The 22,819-nt window shown below is 38.6% G+C and overlaps 1 protein-coding gene across 1 annotated transcript in view; it reads right to left on the bottom strand.

Annotated features, from left to right (window-relative positions):
- The window catches only part of LOC113509070 (myosin-2 heavy chain), a 77,466-nt gene that overhangs the window by 2,075 nt on the left and 52,572 nt on the right, over positions 1 to 22,819 (bottom strand). The window contains exons 8-16 of the mRNA XM_052902039.1: positions 20,209 to 20,954; positions 18,770 to 18,980; positions 11,362 to 11,514; positions 6,414 to 6,602; positions 5,850 to 5,989; positions 3,572 to 5,741; positions 2,451 to 2,717; positions 1,222 to 1,427; positions 501 to 564 (exon numbers count right to left, since the gene is read on the bottom strand). Of these exons, the coding sequence (XP_052757999.1) occupies positions 501 to 564; positions 1,222 to 1,427; positions 2,451 to 2,717; positions 3,572 to 5,741; positions 5,850 to 5,989; positions 6,414 to 6,602; positions 11,362 to 11,514; positions 18,770 to 18,980; positions 20,209 to 20,954 (4,146 nt within the window). The remainder of the gene's footprint in view (positions 1 to 500; positions 565 to 1,221; positions 1,428 to 2,450; positions 2,718 to 3,571; positions 5,742 to 5,849; positions 5,990 to 6,413; positions 6,603 to 11,361; positions 11,515 to 18,769; positions 18,981 to 20,208; positions 20,955 to 22,819) is intronic.

Here is a 22,819-nt window from a genome sequence, read left to right as displayed (position 1 = left end):
TATCGATTGTATTGAGACCACTTACTTTTTTTTTTCTTAAATATCTCTCATGTACAGACATCGTTGGTACAATTATTTTTATTCAGTCAAATGAATTAAGTAAACGATAATTTACAGGCACGTCTGATATTATGATTTTTTAATGAATTAAATAATAAAAAATGCTCTTAACACATTTAGACAATAAAAATGGAAGATCGTGAATTTGCTTATTTGGTCTAATCCTTTTTTATGCAAGTGGTAAACCAATACGACGATGTACTTACCATATGTAGTATGATAATAAATTGTTAATACTTTTTGAATTTAGAACAATAATTTTATAATTAAAATGCAGAAAGTGTTTGTAATTATTTCGTCATAGTCGTAGAACACTGACGGATCTTTATATGTAATCTTTGTCAGATCCGTCAGTATACTACGACTATGACGATTTGATTAGTATTGAATTATGTTGGGTTATTAATGTAATATAGTTTTATATATATGTACATGCATACCTCTTCTCTTTGTGCTTGTGCTTGTTGCTGACTTTTGAGTTTGGCTTGAAGGTTTCTCACAGATCTGCAAATTAGGGATAATAAAACAGATCAATATAATATCAAGGATAAGCAAGCCGAAGTGGCAATGGGCTGGTCACATAGCTCGAAGAATCGACAACCGATGGGGAAGAAAGGTTCTTGAGTGGCGATCCTGAACAGGCAAACACAGTGTAGGACGATCCCCCATTAGGTGGAGTGATGACCAGAAATGCACTGCTTGGAATCAGTGGATGCAGGTAGCTCAGGACCGTTCCTGGCGATTTATAGGGGAGGCTTATGTCCAGCAGTGGACGGATAATGTCTGATAGGTTGATGATGATGAATATAATATCAAGAGTTTTTTATTATTGTAGTTTTTACTGCATAAGTATATTTAAAATTTAGAATTTAATTTTCGATAATAGTATCGCGAAAAGAAGACATTTTAAATCATAATGACTGAATACTGCTAGATACGGGTCTTTCTTTATGAGGAGTTTAGAGTATGTATCTATTTAAAAATAAAACCAAAACGTTCCTTTTCGGTTATTAATTAAAATTAAATCTTAATTAAAATTATTTATTTATTAATTGTAATTTTCCTCCAAATTGGCAGAATAGTATCAAAGCCATTCCTTTAATTTTTTTTTTCATTTATATCTCTTGCCTCATGCACTACTGTTACATAATTTAAACTCACTGCTGCAAATCCATTATCTGCTTCTCCTTCTGTGCCTGTTCCTCTTGCGACATCTGCACCAGCTGCAGAAGCCTCTCCGTCTCTGTGGTCAGCCGCTTCGCCTCCTCCTTGCTCTGGTCCAGCTGTTGCTTCAGCTGCTCAGCATCCTTCTGTGTGTCCGTCAGCTTGCGGTTCAGATCTGTGACTGCTGCTGTGCTGCCGCCGGCCTGGAATTAATGATTTATATATTTAAAATAGAAATCTATGGAATTCATCAGATCGGAGATAGTGAAATTAAAGGTTACGGAGACATAACACTGAAAGTGAAAGATGTCTTGAGCGTTACAGTTTACTCTGTAATGTTCAGGTCTCCATGTGACGATTACCACTTTTTATCAGGTAGATCGTCAGCTTGTATGCTATTCTAAATTGCATAAAAGATTTACAGAAAGCTAACGTTATGAGTTTGATCGTAACTGGCACTAAATGTGGTACCTTTATTGGTTTTATATGTATATGTATATATTTTATGTGGTGGCATACTTATATTTTTAGTTTTAGTAACAGCCTTTATATTTTTAGTAAGTTACAAGTTTCATCCATCGTGCTACAAGCGTCTATAGGCTATGGTAGTACCGTGTACCACTATAGTTGTTATACAACTGTGGTGGTACAAAAGATAGACTGGGTTCTATGATAGAGAAGCTAAATTTAGAACGATATTACAGTAAATTGTTTTTTTTTTTTTAATATATTCAAAACACTTTGAAAATTTTACCCATGAGTATTGATTAACGAGTTCTTGATATAATTTAATCATAGTTGTTTATATCACCACCAAACAGACGATAAAATAAAACCCCCGATATGAAAAGTAGAATTGAGTGTAAATTGAATCGAGAATAAATATTACAGAACACACACACGAAACAGTATACTCTGTTATGTCCACGGTACTGCTCATGTCTATAGGCGACGGTTACCACTTTCCATCAGGTGGGCCGTCAGCTTGTATGCCATTCTAAGTTGTATAAAAAAACATACACACACACATACACAGAGAGAGAGAGAGACTATTTAAATTATTTTAGTAAAATTAAGAATTTAATGCAAGATCTTGTTATTCTTTTAAAATGTTAAGCCCATAATTATTCGCCATTATAATTTGTATAAAAGAAATAGTTTTTATTACTGAAATAGCGAATTACCATAACGTATCATAAATATATTTATATTTAGACAGAAATTACCTTCCTCAACGATGCTTCCATTTGGTCCATTTGCTCTTTTCTCTTCTTTAACTGTCGATCTAATTCTGTTAGCGACTTTTCTTTTTCCTCCACGTCTTTCCTCTTATTCTCGAACGTTCTTCTCTGTTCTTCAAAATGTCTTCTCGCGTCTTCCAATTTCTTAAATTCTTCTTGGAGCTGCCTCTTAGCTTGGGCTGTATCGTCTCCAGCTTTGGCGTTCTGAGCGCCAGCCGCTTGCAGTTTCTTGTTCGCTTCGTGGAGATCGAGCTGTTATTGAAATAAAATTATTATAAAATGTACAAAAATATTATTGCAAAAGATTAAAATCTGCAGTGACTATCACATTTACACCACTGAAAAGCTAATAAAAATCTGATGTAAGATATACAGATTAATATTACGAGAAGCATAAATTTTTACAACAACGTCGCAAAATATAAATTTGTATTTGCAGGCCAAAAAATTCAATGATAAAAGTGACTCCGTTCAAAATTCTTTAATCAGTATGACGATGAAAAATATCGCAAATATACACATATACAATAGCGAATGCAGCTGAAAAAGAATAAAACAATTAAATGTATTATCGATAAATGAAGCCTTGGGCAATTTTCTTGCACCAAACATTTTCATCATCACAATCTGAACTAAGAAGGAACATATTTGGATGGGTGCATCTTGTGATTGCTATGTAAGGTGCAATAATTTGCTCAAATTTCAAATGACAACATTCATTCCTATGACATAATCGACAACAAGAGACACTGCGATGATGGAACTAAATAAAATAATTGTAATGTGGGGTTGGAGGATGCCCTGCGGGCTGTGGGAGGCATGCTACTATACAACAACAATATACATGACAACCGGCAATGATGACTCCAAACAAAAACCAAATGTATGAACATTGAAATCAAAACATCTACTCGATGACACCGGTGCAATGATGTAAGCAGACAACGCACGCGACTTAAATCAGATTCAATCGAGTTTTGTTTGTAATTCGTTTTTCGTTTATGATCACATTTCTATGAAGTATAAAGTTTAAAATTTAAAAACTCGATTCAACCACGCATTGCCGTCCCGACAGCTTCACGTCGCCGGGCGATCCTCCAACTGACCTGGCTCTTCTCCAATTCTTGAACAAGCATCTCGAGCTGCGACTGGCATCGTTCTCGCTCAACTGCAAGAGAACGCGCCTCCGCTTGCGCTGATTCTAGCTGCTTCTGAACTTCACGAACATCCGATGGTCCCCGCGCTTGAAGCTGCTGCAATTGCTGCTGTTGTGCCTGGAACTGTTTTTCCAAAGACTGTAAGCGTTGCTGGCATTCGGATAAAGCTTTTTCTGCTGCGATTGCCTTAGTTTTTTCTGCTTCAACGGCAGCTCGCCACTTATCAATTTCCCCGACTTTTTGTGCTTCCCTCTCGGCTTTTTCCGCGCGTTGTCTGATAGTCTCTCTCTCTTTGGTGACAACTTGGACTTGTTGCTGTAATTTTGCAATTTCTCTATCGCGACTCTCGAGGACGGTTTTTGTGCCACGCTCAGAATCCTGAGCCATCTTTCTTTGTTCTTCTTTCAATCTACGCACTTCTTCTCGCTGTTTCTGCAATTCTGCTTCTGAAGCATTCAGTTCTCTCTGGAAATTGACTAACATGTCCTGTGACTTTTCTAGTTGAGCTACTAATTGATCGCGTTCAATTGTAAGCTGTTTAGTATCAGCTTCTAACTTCACAATCTGTTTCTCTATTGCGTCTGCTTGTTTGTCTCTTTGTTCTAATATTGAAGCCATTTTTTCTCTATCTCGCACAGACTGAGCTAATTCTTGTTGAAGTTTTACTAGAGTTTCTTGCGTTCGATGGTCCAAAGTTCTTTGTTGCTGCTCAACATTACGTCTCGTATTCTGTATTTCCGCTCTTAACGCATCTCTCTCCTGTTCGATCTGTCGCATTTCAAGGATTGTACGTTCAAGGCGCTCGTGCATTCTTCCTAACTCGTTAGTCATTCTATCATATTCTACCCGCGTTGACTCATTAGTTTCCTGATATTTGGCAAGATGCATTTGTGATTTCTCAAGTTCTTTAGCCAAGCGACCGGCTTCCATTTCTGTCGAGTCTCTTGCTTGAATAGCTTTTTCCAGTTTGTCCCGCAGACGCTCAATTTCCAATCTATCCTCAGTCCTTGCTTTATCTCCAGCCACAGCCTGTAATTTCATCCTCTCAATTTGTTGCAACTCTCCCTTTAGTCTCTCGTTATCTTTATCTAATTGCTCAGAACGTAATTTAAGTTTCTCGCATCGATCTCTGAACTTTTCACACTCAATATGAGCGCGTTCAAGATCAGTTCTCTGCTTTTCTAATGCTCCAGAAAGTTTCGCTACTTCACTCCTAGATAGTTCTAATTGTATATTCAGTTCATGTAACTTGGTCTCAGCTTGTTCCTTTTCTGACTGCACGCGCTGGATATCAGCCTGTGCTACTTCATACCGTTCGCGGTGCTTGTCGATTTCTGCCTGCATCCGATTCAGCTCATTGGTCCACTTATCCTGTTCGAATTGGTATTTACCTCGAAGGCCTTCGACGCGTTCGAGCTCCGAGCGTAGACGTACTACTTCCTCCTCAGCCTTGCGCGCTCGCTCCAGGTCTAACGCTGTCTTCTCTAACCGTGCGCGAAGTCGTTCCACCTCCAATTTAGTTCTTTCATGTTCTTCTTTTGTATCATGATATTTTCCATAACGTGCCGCGTATCTTTCCGCTTCTTCTCTAGCTCCACTAGCATCTTGTTTAACTTTGTCAAGCTCGGCCTGCACTCTTCTTAATTCAGAAGAGACCTTATCATGTTTATCATACATCTTCTCGAGTTCAATTTGTACTCTAGCCATTTCCTCTTGAGTCTTTTCATTTGAAGCTTGCGCCTTACCACACTGTGTCATTGCTCTATCGTATTCAAATTGTAATCTTTCATTATCGGCTACCAATTTCTCCTTTTCTGCTTGCAGTCTTCGCAATTCTATCTGACTCTTCTCATATCTTTCCCTAACCATTTCAATATCAACACTCAACCTATCCATATCTTCTTTAGCTTTCTCTTCCTGTTCTTTGGTCCTGCCCAATTGTAATGACGCTCTATCATACATTTCCTGTAACCTAGACAATTCATCTTGCATCTTTCTTTGGTCTTCCCGAGCTTTTGTCGACATGTGAACTTGTTTTTCCAGTTCGAGTTCAATACGGTCTTTATCGGCTTCCAGTATATCTAACTTGTTTTGTAATCGGTAAATTTCGTTTTGTGATCTGAAATAAAAGAAAATTACACTTAGTACATACACAATAAGAGCGTTTTCATATTAGCTAACACTGACATCGCCACCAACACAAGACGACATGTAGAACAAAATATACCTATCATACTTTTCAAGCATTTTTTCGTATTCTTTGTGCGCTGTTTCTTTTTCCTCGATGGTCTTTTGTGAAGAATAAAGTGCTTTATCTAGTTTTTCTTTCATTATTTCCAGTTCTGTCAGGGCATCATCTCTTTCCATCTGAAATTTTTATAAAAAAGTATATTTTAATGTCGATTACATAGTTCATAGTTTTATCTCGTGAACATTCTCATAAAATATAAAATTTTGATTATACAATTGGAAAATTCTGCGTGATACGATTAATTATACATGTGACAATATACTAGTTTTTAACCATGAGTTAGTCCGCTTAACCAGAAAATGTTTACTGAGCAGGGTAAAAAGTAGCCTATATTATTTTTTATCCCATATTTCTCAACAATTGGTCAAGTCGTCGAGGCGCCAAGATTTCATCACGATGGGTTAACTGACCAGTTTTCACCCTCTTATCCCTCACTGGTACCCCGCTAGTGTATACCGATAGCGCAAGCGGGGTTACCACTCCATTATTACTCATTAAAACAATTACTGTGTCACAGATGTTGTCGAATAGTCGAATTACCGTAAGCTTCTGGTGTTGCTGATGAGCTTTCTCCCACCGTTCCCTCAACACGTCCAGTTCTGTAGCGGCACTGTCTCTATCGCGGGCTGCCCTGTTGGCGGCCGCAGCAGCCGCTTCGGCCCTTTCACGGCAGCTAGCAGCATCTGCTAGAGCTCCATCCCTTTCTTTTTGTATGCGAGCTACTAGTGCCTGGAAAGAGAGAAAAAACGATTAGAACTTATTGATTGCTTTATTTTAGCGGAGGTGGGAACAGCCTGATGATATACGGCTATCATAGCTCATCAATGCTTAATTATACTAGCTACGAAATAGTTATTAGACTAGCTATTGCACGTGGCTTCGCACGTGTAATGTTATATTTCCCTTTTAAATTGAAATTAAGTCCTTTCTTAGCAGACGCACACGTTATAGAATAAATCTGATAATATAAGTATAGATTATATATATTTGCATTATTATTATATGAATATAGAATAATAATACAAATTTTAGGCATAGAATGGGCCACCCCTTCCTTTCCCGTGGGTGTCATAAGAGGCAACTAAGGGAACTTAATGATCGAGGAATGAATGGGCAACATCGTCTCTCTTAAAACAACTTCAAAGACTAACTGCGGTTGCCAACCCGCTTGCCGAGCGTGGCAACTATTTAGATTTTAAAGCTAACTTAAGTAAACGTTAACGATAACTAGTAATAAATTAAACATGTATTTATTCATCTAAATACGTGGGCAATCTTGTTGGAAACGGTTATTTGTTTTGAAGAGTCAAGTTACCAATTACCCGATTCTCTGCTAATCTTCGTTATTAATTCAACGATTCTAATAAATCATGGATTAATAATCCTTGTTCTTGGAATAAATAATGTATTTTACAACAATGAAAATTAAGTTGCGTAATTTAAACACTTTATTTGTGCTAATATTATTAAGAGGATGGATTTGTTGTTTTTTTGTTCTTAATGAACAGACATGTTATGTCATTTTATTTATTTGTTTACATATAATTGCATTATTAATAAAAATAGTATACTCTGTTATGTCCATAGCACTGCTCATGTCTATAGGCGACGGTTACCACTTTCCATCAGGTGAGCCGTCAGCTTGTTTGCCATTTTAAGTTGTATAAATAAAATAAAAATTATAAATAAATAATGCTTCTCTCTTCGTCTGACCTCGCTTGACTTTTTAACTACTTACCAATTATAACTGGAAATGCATAATTGATTGAAAACTCTTTATTGTTTGTTCCCAGCAAAGATTCCGAACTTAGTATATAAACACATCATCATCTTCCTACCCTTATCTCTATTACTACTTGGGGTCTTTTTTTTATGGGTGAAAATGGTATGGTAACCCCGCCTGCGCTAACGGGATACGCTGGCGGAGCACCAGTGAAGGGTGATCGATGAGAATGAAAACAGGCCAGTTAGCCCATCATGTTGAATTCATCAGGAATTAACCATGATAGCTTCCAGGGGAAACCGCGAGGAGGTCGACCTGGTTGGGTATATTGCTAGCAATGGGATTCTCAGTCTTCATTACTAACGATCCCTTTCCCCCTATTACTTGGGGTTGGCGTAATATGTTTTCCTCTTCCGTTCTTCTCTATTAGCAGTTAATTCTGCATTTACTCCCATTCTGGCCATATCATCTTTCACACAGTCCATCCATGTCTTTTCAGGCCTTCCTCTGTCCTTATAGCCATCCACATTCATTGTATATAAGCATAAAAGTAATAAATATACAAAGATTAATATTTCTTTATCTAATTTTCCGAAATTACACATTTTTCCCCCGAGAAACTTATATTTCCTAAACTCTTTATCTACCGTTTAAATTCGTCGGAGTCGGCTATAAAGTCAGACTGATTCTAACAAATAATTCATTACACACACGAGAGCCGTCTGTTACTAAAATGTTTTAAATTTAGAAGCACTTAACCCAGAAACGGTTGTTGCATATGTTTTTCTATAAATAGTTTCAAAACATGGAACGTTATTTTTGGTATCAATATTATAAACTTGTTGCAATTTCGCTCGTATATATTTTTAACATTTTAACTTATTATTGTCCACCGTTGGAAATATTTATTTATTTATATGCACTTACAATATATTTATTACAATTAGGTTACACTAAAATGTATACAGGTGGACTTTTTTTTATACAACTTAGAATGGCAAACGAGCTGACGGCCCACCTGATGGAAAGTGGGTCCTGAGTCCGCATGAATGGCAACGCATGGATGGTATGATGGGCGAAACAGTATACTCTATTACGTCCATGGTACTGTTCATGCCTATAAAATGGTTACCGTTTTCCCTCGAGTGAGCCGTCGGCTTGTTTGTCATTCTAAATCACATAAAAAATTTTAATATAACCATGTTTAATGCAAATAAAAAATCTGAATCAGAAATTCAACTAATAAATAAGAACTTTACTCTTAATTCAATAACCTCTAATGAGGCCAGAGGAATAAAACATTTAGGCCACTTCACTTACAAAGTAGTCTTGTCTAGACTCAACGGCGCTAGTGTGCAAGTTACTTGTTTATGTATTATTTAACTAGTTACTCGCCCCGGTGTCGCACGCACGGGTGTCATATATATATATGACAATAACAATACAACCATTAAGTGTCCACTTCTGAATATAAGCCTTTCCCTTGGGGAATTTTGCAAGTAGTTGACACTTCTCTTATGACATCTACGAGAAAGAAAGGGGTGGCACATTCCATGCCAGGACCACACAGCAAAATCAAGTAATAATAAACATATATTATTGGGGGGGAAAGGGATTGTTAGTAATGGAAACTGAGAATCCCATTGCTAACAATATACCAAACCAGGTCGACCTCCTCGCGGTTAACCCTGAAAACTATCATGGTTAATTTCTGATGAATTCATCATGATGGGCTAACTGGCCTGTTTTCATTCTCATCTATCACCCTTGACTGGTGCTCCGCCAGCGTATCCCGTTAGCGCAGGCGGGGTTACCATACATTTTCACCCAACAAAAAAACAACATATTATTGTTTATTTATGTTCTGGCCCATCAAAGTGAAACTTTAAAAAATCATTATTCGGAATCCCTCACAAGGGGAGGCCTATGCTATCAATAGCGGACAGTTAACAGTTGATATAATAATAATAATGCATCTAAAAGTCGATTGAAAACGCACATTAAGTGTTCTTAATTCAAACATCTCTGTAAAGAGGCCAGGGAAATAAAAATATTTAGGCCACTCCATAAACCGGCGCGTCTAGACGGTGCGGCGCCGGCGGTAAGTTCCACAAGTACATCTACAATTTATTTACCATTGAATGCCAACATTGTGATAAATTTCAAACGTTCATTGAGTTCAGTCGAGCGTGGTCGGCTATGAGGTCACGAATATATTGTAGTAGATTTATAACCCAAGATGGAACGTCGACTGTTAAAAATCGAATCAATAATTAAGATTGTGTTTCTTAACATAAAAACCGACTTAATTTCACGCAAAATAAGATATTTCGATTTAAACATTAAAATACTGTACTTGATAAAATTTCTATGAGAACACACTGTCTTTTTTATCTGAAAGGGTATACCTTTTAGATAAAAAAAGAATTTTCCAAATTGGTTTACAGCCGACGGAGTTATAAGGTAGCAGATAAAAAAATCTGTCCTGTTGAAGTCGGTTAAAAAACGGTCAGTCAACAACGATTTTTGAATGAATGAATGAGTAACATCATAAGAGAGGCAACAGACAAGGACACGAGCTTCAGTAATGAAGAGGACGAAGAGAGAGAATGAGTATACTTTATGTGCATTATACAATATAGGAAATAAGCAAGACAATTAACAAATATAACGACAGAATTGTATAAGTACAGTAAGGCGTAATTTTTATTTGATGTTTTTAAATAATTTGATTAAAAATTACTCAAACCACATGATATTTATTAGGTTAATTTAGGACAGGAGACTGTACAAAATTCGTTTGTTTAGGCACCTCTGTCGCATTGGTGTTTCTACCGTGAAGCAGTTGTGTTTGTATGGTTGTGTTTCGATTAGAAGGGTCCCCCCCTTCAAACCGAAACACAACCATACAAACATGGTATGGCAGTGAATTTACAGGGTACAAAGGAATAACACATCAGTCCTCAGGAATGGCAACGCATGGGGGTTATCATGTTGCTCATACTGCTCATGTCTATAGGTGACGGTTACCACTTTCCATCAGGTGACCGTTAGCTTGTTTGCCATTCTAAGTTGTATAAAAAAATATATAAATTTTAATAATGAATATATGTTTTCTAAAGAAAATTGGAGTGTGTATCTAATAATATTATTAACCTTCGACTAATACAAGTAATATTTTTCTCTTCTCTTACACAACAGAGAAATTTTGGCATTGTATAAAAAGTTATTGTATTTTTTTTTTTATATTTAGTATAATACTACTCATTCCGTTATGTATTCCATTAAATTTATTTCCCGGGCTTACACGACGTAAGGAGGTTTAGCAAAAACTAAACGCTATATGGGCTCTGCGTTTTATTATAACTATTACATTATATTATTCCTTTATACGAAAACACTTTTTTTTTTATAACTAAAATAACGAAAGAAAAGCGAATTATATTGAGGCAATTCTATCTATACCCTCGACTACGCTTGAATTTCGAATGTAAATTAACAAATAAACAATAGCCGGTGACTTTTTACATTGTACCAGTAATTTATGTTATTGTAACCTTTAACGGCGGAGGAAAAGGGATTGTTAATAATAGAGACCTATTGCTAGCAATATACCCAACCATGTCGACCTCCACATGATCCCCCCTGAAAACCATCGTGCTAAATTCTAGGTGCTAAATTCATCACGATTCCTTCTCCACTCGTATTCTGAGATGGATGCGGCCCACAAAGCCACATAAAATCTAAAAGGAAATATAAACTCACCTGTGCCTTATCGTGTTTGTCCCGGAACCTCTCAGCGTCAAGCTGGGCCGTATCCCTCTCTTTTTGAAGCCTGGCGGCTTGACCCAGCGCCTTGTCCAGTTGAGATTGCAGCGATTCGAAGTCATACGATTGTTTCTCCCTGTCCACTTGTAGCTGTGGAAATCGAAATATTAAATATACAATCCGACGAAATTTTTGTATTATTTTTACTTACTTTTTAGCTTTAGTAACCAAGGTAAGTGGATTGAAAAGGATAAAAAGATGTTTATGGAATGGAGATCATAGGCTATATAGATATAACCTATATAGAAATATATCATTTCCATTTCATATAGTACGTATACATTAAATTTCATAAAAAGTGGTTGAGCCGTTTAAGCGATATGAGGTGAGAAACAAACTCACATAACATTATTAAAAAAGTAAGGATTTTATTTTCATTATGTTATTAATTTTATAAATATTAAAAAAGATTTTAGAAGAAATTAAACAACTGGTAATGATGAAAAAAATCTTATATAACTCATAACGAATTATATAATTTTTTTTGTGATTACGAAATTAAAAAAAAAATAATTAAAATCTCTGTATTTTACTCCTCTTTAATTTATTTTAAAAATTATCATAAAGCAATTGACAAGGATTTTGCATCACATATATCCAAAAAGATATATTCAAAGTAGTAATCACTTCTGTCATTATTAGAATCATACAGTCTGTTTCAAACTAAATGGAGAGGTAACCAAAGTTTATTGTAATTATTACAGAAACGCTCTCAAAATGAAATTAGTAACAAATCTAAATATTCAATTAATCGATCGATTTTTGATTTATTAAATCTAGAACTAGCGCCCTACAGGCAGACTGTCTTTTAGTTGGGTCAATTATTTATTTATTTATACTTTTATCATTCATATATATTATATTTTTATCATTCCTATATCTATTTCGAAAACGTAGCAGATTTTCAATTCTTATTTACGTTTGTTACTTCTGAACTCCGAAATTTAGAAACCGATTTGTACAATTAATTTGGAAGGATATACTTTCAAATTGATTTTTTAGAAATTTTATCAAAATTGGTTTAGTTTTAAAAACAAAATAAGTAGTTTTACCACGAATGAAAATATTTTTTTTGTGAAAATCTTAAATTATTGGGGTGATTTTCAGCTGAATGCGACCCCTGTTGAACTTCGATGGACCTTTCAACTGTGCTTTCAATTTCGACTGCCCAGAAATACCGACATCTTATTATCTATATTTCAAGAAATCTTTTTAAAAAATATTTTTTGGAGACACCAACTTTTCAACAACCAAAATGTTCACCGAAATTAAACAGAAATCGCACTTGCTAAAAATTACCCATATTTAAGTTCTATTGAACTGGCCGAGTGGTCCCGGCATAGAATAGGCCACCCCTTCCTTTCCCGTGTGTGCCGTAAAAACCGACAAAAGGAGAACGGTGTATGGGCAGTAGCGTTTCTCTTAAAACTTCTCTAGAGCCTAACTGCGATCACCAGAGGGGAAAGGGATTGTTAGCAAAGGAGTTTGGCAGCCCCATTGCTAACAATATGCCCTATTAGGTCGACCTCCACGTGGTTCCCCTTGGAAACCATCGTGAACAATCCTTGTTGAATTCGTCACGGTGGGCTAACTGACCTACTTCATCCTCACCTATCATCCTTCACTGGTGCCCCGCCGGTGTATACCAATAGCGCGAGTGGGGTTACCATTCCATTGTCACCCATTAAAAAAAAACTGCGATCACCAATTTACCTGCCAAGCGTGGCAACTACTGACAAAACAAAGGATGATATGATGATGATGATGATGAAGTTCTATTGAAATCTTATTGAAATAGATTATAATAACTGTTTATATGCATTTTTTCTTCGATTTCTGTTTTTGACAACCCTGCGTGCCTAGAATGAATAGTAGAAAGATTTACGATCGCATTCATATTATTTGTCTTGAAAACTTGTAAGGAGATAGTTTCAAACTTAGATTTCCATACAAACTTATAATCATAAACATGAACGCGATCTCTCTCTCTCTCGAGGGATTAGTAGTTAGGAACTAGTGTTGGGGATTGTTAGTAATTAGGACTTAACCCTATTGCTAGATATATCAAGTTGAATTTCACTTAGTCCCCTCCTGGAAATCATCGTGATTAATTCGTGATGAATACTTCATAATGGGCCAGCTGATCTACCTTTATCCTCGCCTATTATTCCACCTATCATTCCTGGTGCCCCACCAGCGTATAACGATAGGGCACACGGAGTTATCATTCTATTATCTATACTCATATCTGTCCTATTTAAGAGCTGCGCTCTTGTCGGTGGAGCTCTTGCCACTCACTACGATTTTCAGCGAGTCTCATCACCTCTTGATACGACACGACACCAACTCCTTCCTTGATCTGCCTGATGTAACTGTGTCTCGGTCTCCCTCTCCCCCTCCTTCCTTCTATCTTACCTTCTATTATAATGTTCATAAGTTCGTCGTGTCGTATCAAGTGTCCCAACATTTTTCCTTTTTTGTCCTCAATAGTTCTAATAATTTATCTTTTTTCCTTAACCCTAAGCAGGACCTCCTCATTGCTAATTCGATCTATACTCATAAAGAGGAAAATATTGATTACTTATTTGTAATGGATAAGCTCAAAACTACGCAATTTTTTAAACAATTCTTTCACCTACAGTTAACTGAATTGGCTACCCATATGCATATTTGACAGGGTAATCTTGTTTTTTAAACTACATACCAAAACATACTTGTTAACGAGTACCAAAATAATGTAAATAAAAAAAAATCGATTCGTCTCGGCACATCACTATTGGTGTCACATTGTAAAAATTGCAATTTATATTCAAAGAGCATTATTTACATTTTACTTTCAATTTATCCTAACCTCATTGTTCTCAAAGCAATTGTAAGGAGACAACATCTCGAGTACATTATTAAATTATTTTATACGATATTTTCATAAACGATGTACAAATTGTCATTATGTTAAAGGGTCTCTTTTGGGAAGAAAATAATACGTTTGTATTTGTATGTAATTAAAAGTATTACTAAGTTATTTTTTTTATACCCATACCCTGAAGGAGACTTCTGGATAAAGTTGAAATACGAGTAATTGTTTATTATTATTTTTTAAATTTCACTAAAATTCTCATCTCCCCTCTTAAGGAGAGGAGATGGCAACTAACCCCCGGCAGAAGCACAGTCGGCCGGGGTTCAGGGCCCCAGGGAGAGAAACCGGCGTACAATGCGGGCAGAATCTAAGAGCACCACTTTCTGCATCTTTCCCGGAAGTGAACCGCCTCTGAATCCCAACCGTCTGAGATGTTGTTCGAGACTGGTTGGGATAAGACCGTTCACCGACATAACGATTGGGATGATTTCGGTAGATGTCACCCCCCACATTTCGGTCACCTCGTGAGCCAGGTCGAGATATTTTCTCTTCTTCTCGGTTTCGGCTTTCACGAGGTTCTCGTCATGCGGTATGGTGACATCCACCAAAAACACCCTCGAGAGTGCCCGATCCATCACCACGATATCAGGTTTGTTCGCAAGAACGGTCCTGTCCGTGATGATGGATCGGTCCCAGTAGAGCCTTACGCTGTCGCTTTCGAAGACCGGCTGGGGCTCATACTTATAGTACGGCAACCTCTCATTCGCGAGGCCGTACTTCAGAGCTAGCTCTTGATGGAGTATTTTGGCTACCTGGTTGTGTCTGTGCAAGTACTCAGTGTTGGCAAGAGCTGAACAACCCGAAAGCACATGTCTGAGTGACTCTCCGGGATGGCGACATGCTCGACAGATGTCCTCAGTGCCATCCTTCAGAATGTGCTTTCGGTAATTGTTCGTCTTAACCACCTGATCCTGTATTGCACAGACAAAACCCTCGGTCTCTCCGAAGAGATCACCGAACTGTAGCCAGTGCACGGAGGTCTTCGTGTTTACGTACGGCCCGTGAAGGGCTTTGAAGAACCTTCCGTGCAACTCCTTCTCTTTCCATACGGCCTCCCGCTGAGAGGTACCCAAAACTTCGGGTTTTCGCCAGTCCTCTTTAGCCAGAGAAAGAGGGGTGAATCCTTTGTCACATTCTATGACCTCTCTATGCAAACCCTCGTCTCTTTTCTCCAGAAAATATGTCCTGAGGCTGTCAATCTCGCGGTTGTGCATGGTCTTAACGCTTAACAAGCCTCGACCACCAGCTTTCCGCGGGATATACAGCCTCATGACTGACGATTTCGGGTGATGCATTCTATGGAGGGTCATAGTTGTGCGGACTTTCCGATCCAGGGCTTCGAGTTCGGTTTGAGACCATCTGAGCACGCCAAAAGTGTAAAGGAGTACGGGTATGACCCAGCCGTTATAAGCTCGGATTTTATTGGCGCCCGACAAAGAACTTTTCAGTACTCTTGTAAGGCGCGCAAAAAATTCCTCGCGGACTGACTGTTTCATATCCGTCTCCTTCACACCGATGTTTTGTGACATGCCCAGATACCGGTATGTTTCAGCCTCGGAGAGGGTTTTAATATTAGAGGGATCTGTGGCGATCCCTTCAGTTTGAGTGACCCGTCCCCTCTGCACATGGAGGACCGCGCACTTGTCTATTCCGAGCGCCATCCTAATAGAGCTGCTATAATCGTTTACGATATTTAGCAGCTCCGTCAGGCGTTCGATGCTCGGAGCTAGCAGTTTCAAGTCATCCATGTACAGAAGGTGAGACACTCGTGTACCTCCTCTCCGATACTGAAATCCAGTCCCCGAATTCTCCAGTAAAGTACTGAGTGGATTCAGGGACAGGCAAAACCAAAGTGGACTCAAACAATCGCCCTGGAATATTCCTCTCTTTATCTCTATCCGGTCAGCGGTATCCGTCAATCGCTCGCCCTGGATAGTCAGGATCGTCGTCCACTGCCTCATGCATGCCTCCAAGAACACTCGAACTGTACCGTCGATCTTGTACAGCTCGAGTATCCTCCGGAGCCATGAATGGGGCACGGAATCGAACGCCTTTTTATAATCTATCCAGGCGGCGGAGAAATTCCGACGGTTCCGCTTGACCACGTGGCCAGCGACAGCATCAATGAGGAGCAGCTCCTTCGATCCGCGGCTACCGCCCCTGCATCCGTTCTGAGCGCTAGATAGGATCTTATTCTCGTACACATGACGAGAGATCTTAGCGCTCAGAACGGATGTTAACGTCTTATATATTGTCGTAAGACAAGTAATGGGGCGATATTTAGATGGATCCGCGGTATCGTCCGTCTTAGGAGCTAAATGAGTGATCCCGGTTGTAAGGAAGTTCGGGAGCGTCCTGTTTTCGAGGGCACTCTGGAATTGCACGGCTATGGTCGCATGGCTGGCCGAGAACGCCTTTAACCAGTAGTGCTACAATCCGTCGATCCCCGGACTTTTCCAGTTCGGAGCCCGACGAATCGCGGCAACCACGTCTTCCTCCGTAATGGCAATGGCGTTCATCGGCGTTATTCGAGCACATGCTTCCTCAACATCGTGCATCCATGCGCCCTCCTCATGTTCCACAGGTTCAGACCACAGCTGTCTCCAGAAGGCGACGAAATTGGCTGTTTCGGGTCTTTGTCCTGTGGGCTGTAGTTTTGGGCGCTCCAAGTTCCTATAAAACTTCCGTTGATCACTCATAAAGAGGCGATTCTGTTGATACCTCTCAACCCTCTCAGAGTACCGTCGGAGTCGCTTCCCCCATGCAGCGATCTTCTGCTTCAGTTCATCTATGCGCTCCGTAAGTTTGTGCCCGAAGTCCGGCTGGAACAGACGTACACCTGTCCCAGCAAAGGCCTCTTTTACGGAGCGCATAATTCTCGGGCGTGTGTTGCCCTCCCTGAAGCAGAGCAGTCTACCAATGAGGACTCTGGCCTGGGCGATCCGTCGTTCAATCCTTCTTTTCCAGGCTGGTTTCATATTATCCCTTTGGATATTACGTCCAGCCCGGGGCATTTTTGCGCCGGTATATCGGCATACTGCCAACGCAGCGCCAAACAGGATTGAACTCGTCTCTCCCAGGTCACCGCTGCCCTCAAGGTACTGAGGCAGCAGTCCATTTGTGGCCTCAATGGCATCCCGCGTCGCCACATTTGGATATATCCGGGGAAGCTTCGGTCTCTCTTCGAGGGGAGTTCTTCGGATCTCTAGAATCGCCTCCTCTAGTATGCTCCTCATATGCTCTATATCCTGGGAAGTTGTTCCGTCCGCATCCGCTTCTGAAAGCGTTTCGGCAACCACCTCTACGCTAGGTAGCACGTCTGAGATGGGTTGCTCTACGGTCGCGGAGTTTGCTTCTGGAACAACTTCACTTCGCAATCGTTCGAGTTCGGTCGCGCTAAACATACCAGAGCGCTGTATGTACCGAACTCTGTCGGCTAAGTTCTGTTCCGAGACGGTTAGATCCGGTAAAAGACGCAGAAACTCGCGGTGCATTACTGCCCGGTATCCTGTTCTGCCTGTTTCTGTCCCTGTAGCCCTGAAGAACGCACGCATGAGGTCCTCATTCATGGCTCTTGTCCACCTCATGCGACGTGTACCACCAGTGGCGGGCACCGATTGCTGGGCCTGTGACGGCCCTGCCGGCGCCAAGCCAGCTGATGTCGATGGCGAGGGGTCGGACCGGCCAGGTGGTGGGGCCGGTCGGCTGGCTCGCATTCTGCCGCGCCTACCGCCAGTTGTAGACGCGCCCCGGCGACCCCCGGGCAGCGACCCTATACTCTCTCCGTTATTATTATTCGCCATCTTTATTTTTGCCATTGCCCCTTTAGCCGCGTAGGTTTAATTTATACGCGTGACCGCCTTCCACGTGAGCTAGATGGTGAGCTCGGACGCGGGGTTGGACTTTGGAAGGCTTATAATTAATAATTATTATTATTATTATTATGTTAATTTCTCGTTATATATATACATACATACATACATACATACATACATACATACATATATATATATATATATATATATATATAAAGTCCACTGCTATACACAGACCTCCCTTTGGGGTTTTTTTTTATACAATTTAGAATGGCAAACAATATATATATATATATATATATATATATATATATATATATATATATATATATATATATATATATATATATATATATAATAGGTATTGTAAATTTATTGAAATATTCTTTATATTCAAATAAACTTAAGCACTTGTTTATTCATTTTTTTAAATTTAAAACTAACTGATTTTGAAACAATCCTGAACCGTTCAGGACCGTTCCTTATATACGAGTATATAGGCAGTCTATGTGGGAGGAGTATGTCCAGCAGCAATGGACAGATAACGACTGCGATGACAATGATGATTCTATTGATATGATTGTGTGACTCCTTTAATTATTAATTTACTCACCTTTCTAACTTCAACAGCAGACTTGTCCAATTTCTCTTGAAGCTTGTCAATCTCGGTGTGCGCCGAGTCGAGAGACGCCTGGAGCTTGTCTTGCTGAAGCTGTGCCTTGCCCAGAGTGGCTTGTGTACGCTCTAGCTCTTCGCGCGCTTTATCCAGCTCTGCTACGGCTTTATCGCGCTCGGAGTGGAGTCGACTGATCGAGGATTGCACCCTGTTTTAAAAATTTATTTTTTAATACTAAATTATTTCTTTATATAACATAGAAAATAAAATAGGTAAGTTATTGTAGAATATAGTATATTTTGTTTGATAAAAAAAAACAACATTATCGTTCACTCGTGATTGATAAACCGCTAAAGCGCCAAGAGACAAGAGAGAAAAAAAACAAACTTCCTTTAACATTTATAATAAGCATATCTATTGCTGAATATATAATTTCACATTTGTTGGCGGTAAAATTTTATATTAGTCTCCTGCGCGTTGCTTATTTTGGACCAAAGGATAGCTTGAATAACATTTGATATAAGAACCATAAAAACCCTTAAAAGTGACAACAGATAAGGGATACGGTTACGCTTATGGCGGGCAGTAAATATTTTATGTCCATAGTGTTATTTATTCTACAGATGGCGGTTACAGCTTTCCATCAAGTGGGGCATCAACTTGTTTGCTATTTCCAATATTTTAATATTCATAAATTTCTAGCCTCCCATTTGTTGTTTTCAAATTCTTTATTATTTTAATACCCTTGAGGTGCCAAATAAGCATACAATCCACCTAAAGTTAAACGATTAATATAGCTTATGATAAGGGGGAAAAGGGATTGTTAGTAATGGGGTCAAATAGCCCTATTACTAGCAATATACCCTGTCAGGTCGACCTCCACGTGGATCCCCCTGGAAACCATCGTGACTAATTCTAGTTTAATTCGTCAGGATGACTGACCTACTTTCATCATCATCTGTCATCCGTCACTGGTGCCCCGCCAGTGTATACCAATAGCGCAGACGGAGTTACCATACCATTATCACCCATTAAAAAAAAATATAGCTTATGAACGCCTGCAATACCAGCGGTATTACGCGCGCGTTGCCGACCTTGAAGGAACTTCTTTACCTCCTTTTGAAGAACCACGTCTTGTAGTGTCTTAAGAAAACGTCAGCAGGTTATTATTATTTAAGACTAGGATATAATCTAACATCACGATGATGATGATGACGATGACGATAATCTACCAGAGTACTAAATTTCAATCAAAGCCGTTCAGTAGTTTTTGAAAGAGTAACAAATATCCATCCATTCATTCATCTATTGTTATAAATGTTTCACAATTATTATATTACAATAGGATAATATATCTAGCATTGTATTTTATTATTCCATAATATATCTATATTATATTTATAATAGTAACCAAACAGATCTGATAAGTTACTCACCTGTCGTATTCCTCCTTTAGACTGTCTTGTTCTGTTTGTGCATTTTCAAGTTTAGCCTTAAGACGGTATACCTCACCTTGTGACTTTTCTAATTTGTCCTGCAGCGCACTAGCTTCAGAATGTGCTCTTTCAGCATCCGCCTGAGTAACTCTCAATTCTGCCTGAGTTCGTCTTAATTCCGCTGCAGACTTATCGGCCTTCTCTTGAACTCTGTCAAGTTCCTGCGAGGTAGTTAACGTGCTCCTTCCGAATGTTGTCTGAGACCTTTCTAATTCATGTTTCAACCGTTCATTTTCAAGCTCAAGCCGAGCCAAACGCTGTTTCGCTGCTTCCCAATCAGCACCTGATCTTCCAACTTCACTTGCTGCTTTGTCAAGTTCGGCTTTTGATTTTCCTAACTCAGACTGGGAACTTTCAAGTTTAGCCTCGAGTCGATCTTTCTCCGCCTGAGCTCTTTCGAGTCTAGCACCTAATTTTTCAACCTCACTTTCCAAAGCATGTAGTTTCATCTTGTATTCTGCTATTTCTCTTTCGTGGAGTTCTCTTTCTTCGTTCTTTTCGTGTTCTGCTCTATCTCTTTGTTCCCGTAACTGTTGGATTTGTTTTTCTTTGTCTCCTATAACTTCTTCTAAGGAGGATAGCGCGCCTTCTGACGAGCAATGGTGTGCTTGCATAGCGTTTAGTCTAGCTCTTGCCATGTCAACCTGATTATCTTTTTCTTTGAGGAGGTCTTCAAGGTTTTCAATCTGAAAAACAAAAATAATTTTAGAACAATAATTTTTAAAATTCATTAATTAATAGATCAAAATTAAACAAACAGAAAAAAAAATATTTTAAGAAATAATAAGTAAACAAAAACAATTACATACCTTGACGAAACAAAAACAAATATTTGAAATAAAGTATAACGTGTACAGAAATAAAAGAAACATACCTATAATGAAAATAACTAGCACACAACTTTACTAGAAACAAAAAAAAAAAGCACAAATTAATCCTAGCTCTGTAAACACACAACTACAACACAATTAAGAACTAAGTTGAAGTAATTACACGGCATCGTTGCGAAGTAAGATACGTTATCAGTAAACAAGCCCTGGCTTATATCGAAGTCGTTAAATTAGGTAATTAGTTTAACAGATTATTGAAAATTGGATTTTCTCACATTTTACAATTTTGGCACAATATTTTTGGTTGTATCATTAGGTCAAGAAAGTATCTTACGAATAAAATAAAGTTATTGTTGAACGATGTATGTATATAGAAGATATTTAAAGAAAGAATATATATATATAAGAGATTTTAGTATGTGCAATAGAAGTCAAAATAATAATTTTTAATAATTTTGACTGTCTGCCTATATATTTGTTCCGGCATCACTTAACAACTATTGCACCAAATTGAATGCAATGTTGTATTCCTGAAGATCTCACTTAAAAACTGATATATGTTTTATCTCGATATATCTGAAAACCATTGGCAGTAGCGGATAAAAACTTAGTACATAAATAAACGAAAAGACTCATCAAATTAGGTTAAGAAATGATGACGACATAAACTTTTTTGCGTTACATACAAAAATCAATTCTCGAATTTACACAATGTTCAAATAATATTGTTTTACTTGGATGCACACATGACACGATTATATGAACAATTATGTAGAAAGTACATAATTATTTAAATAATTGAATTACTTGAAAGACTTTGTACAAATGACGTCTACATAAGTACCTGCATTCCTCTTGTGTTTCTGCGTCTAAGCAGCACACTAGCATGGTTGTGTTTCGATTCGAAAGGTGGAATATGACAGAGAAATTGCAGGATATAGAAACATAAATTCTTGTACACCTGATTTTCACGTGACATTACAGTGTAATCTGTGATGTCCAAGACGCATGAGGCGTCACAGTATATGCGGTGTGTATGGTGCTGGTAATATTTGTAGTAGGCAATTGCCACTTTTCATCACACACCAAAGGGAAACTTTGTACAAAAGTCGATTGCTTGGGCATCTCTGTCTCATTTGTGTTTGCATGGCTGTGTTTCGGTTTGAGGGGTGGGATATGGCATGAATTTACAGGGTACAGAGGAATAACATCTGAGTCCTCAGGAATGGCAACGCATGTGAGGTATCATGGGTAAAACAGTATACTCTGTTATGTCCACGGTACTGTTCATGTTTATAGGCGACGGTTACCACTTTTCATCAGGTGGACCGTCAGCTTGTTTGCCATTCTAAGTTGTATAAAAAAAATATGTGTCCTGAAGAATGGCAACGCAAGAGGGTGTATCATGGGTTTGGCTGTGTTTATAGATTATTTATAGGGTGGGATATGGCGTTAATTTACTGGGTACAGAGGAATAACACCCAAGTTCTCAAGAATGGCAACGCATGGGGGTATCATGGGCGAAACAGTATACTCTGTTATGACCATCATACTGCTCATGTCTATAGGCGACGGTTACCACTTTCCATCAGGTGGGCCGTCGGCTTGTTTGCCATTCTAAGTTGTATAAAAAAAAAGTAAGTGCAACGATTTAGTGTAACGATGAGTTATGAGAATCGTCGATGATCCCAGGCTTGCAAGCGGTATCGAACCTTTAATTC

The sequence above is a fragment of the Galleria mellonella genome, unplaced genomic scaffold (assembly GCF_026898425.1).
Source record: "Galleria mellonella isolate WM207_F2 unplaced genomic scaffold, CSIRO_AGI_GalMel_v1 utg87, whole genome shotgun sequence".
Lineage (NCBI taxonomy): Eukaryota > Metazoa > Arthropoda > Insecta > Lepidoptera > Pyralidae > Galleria > Galleria mellonella.
Note: the sequence above shows the minus strand (reverse complement) of the source record. Positions and strands in the feature narration are given on the sequence as shown.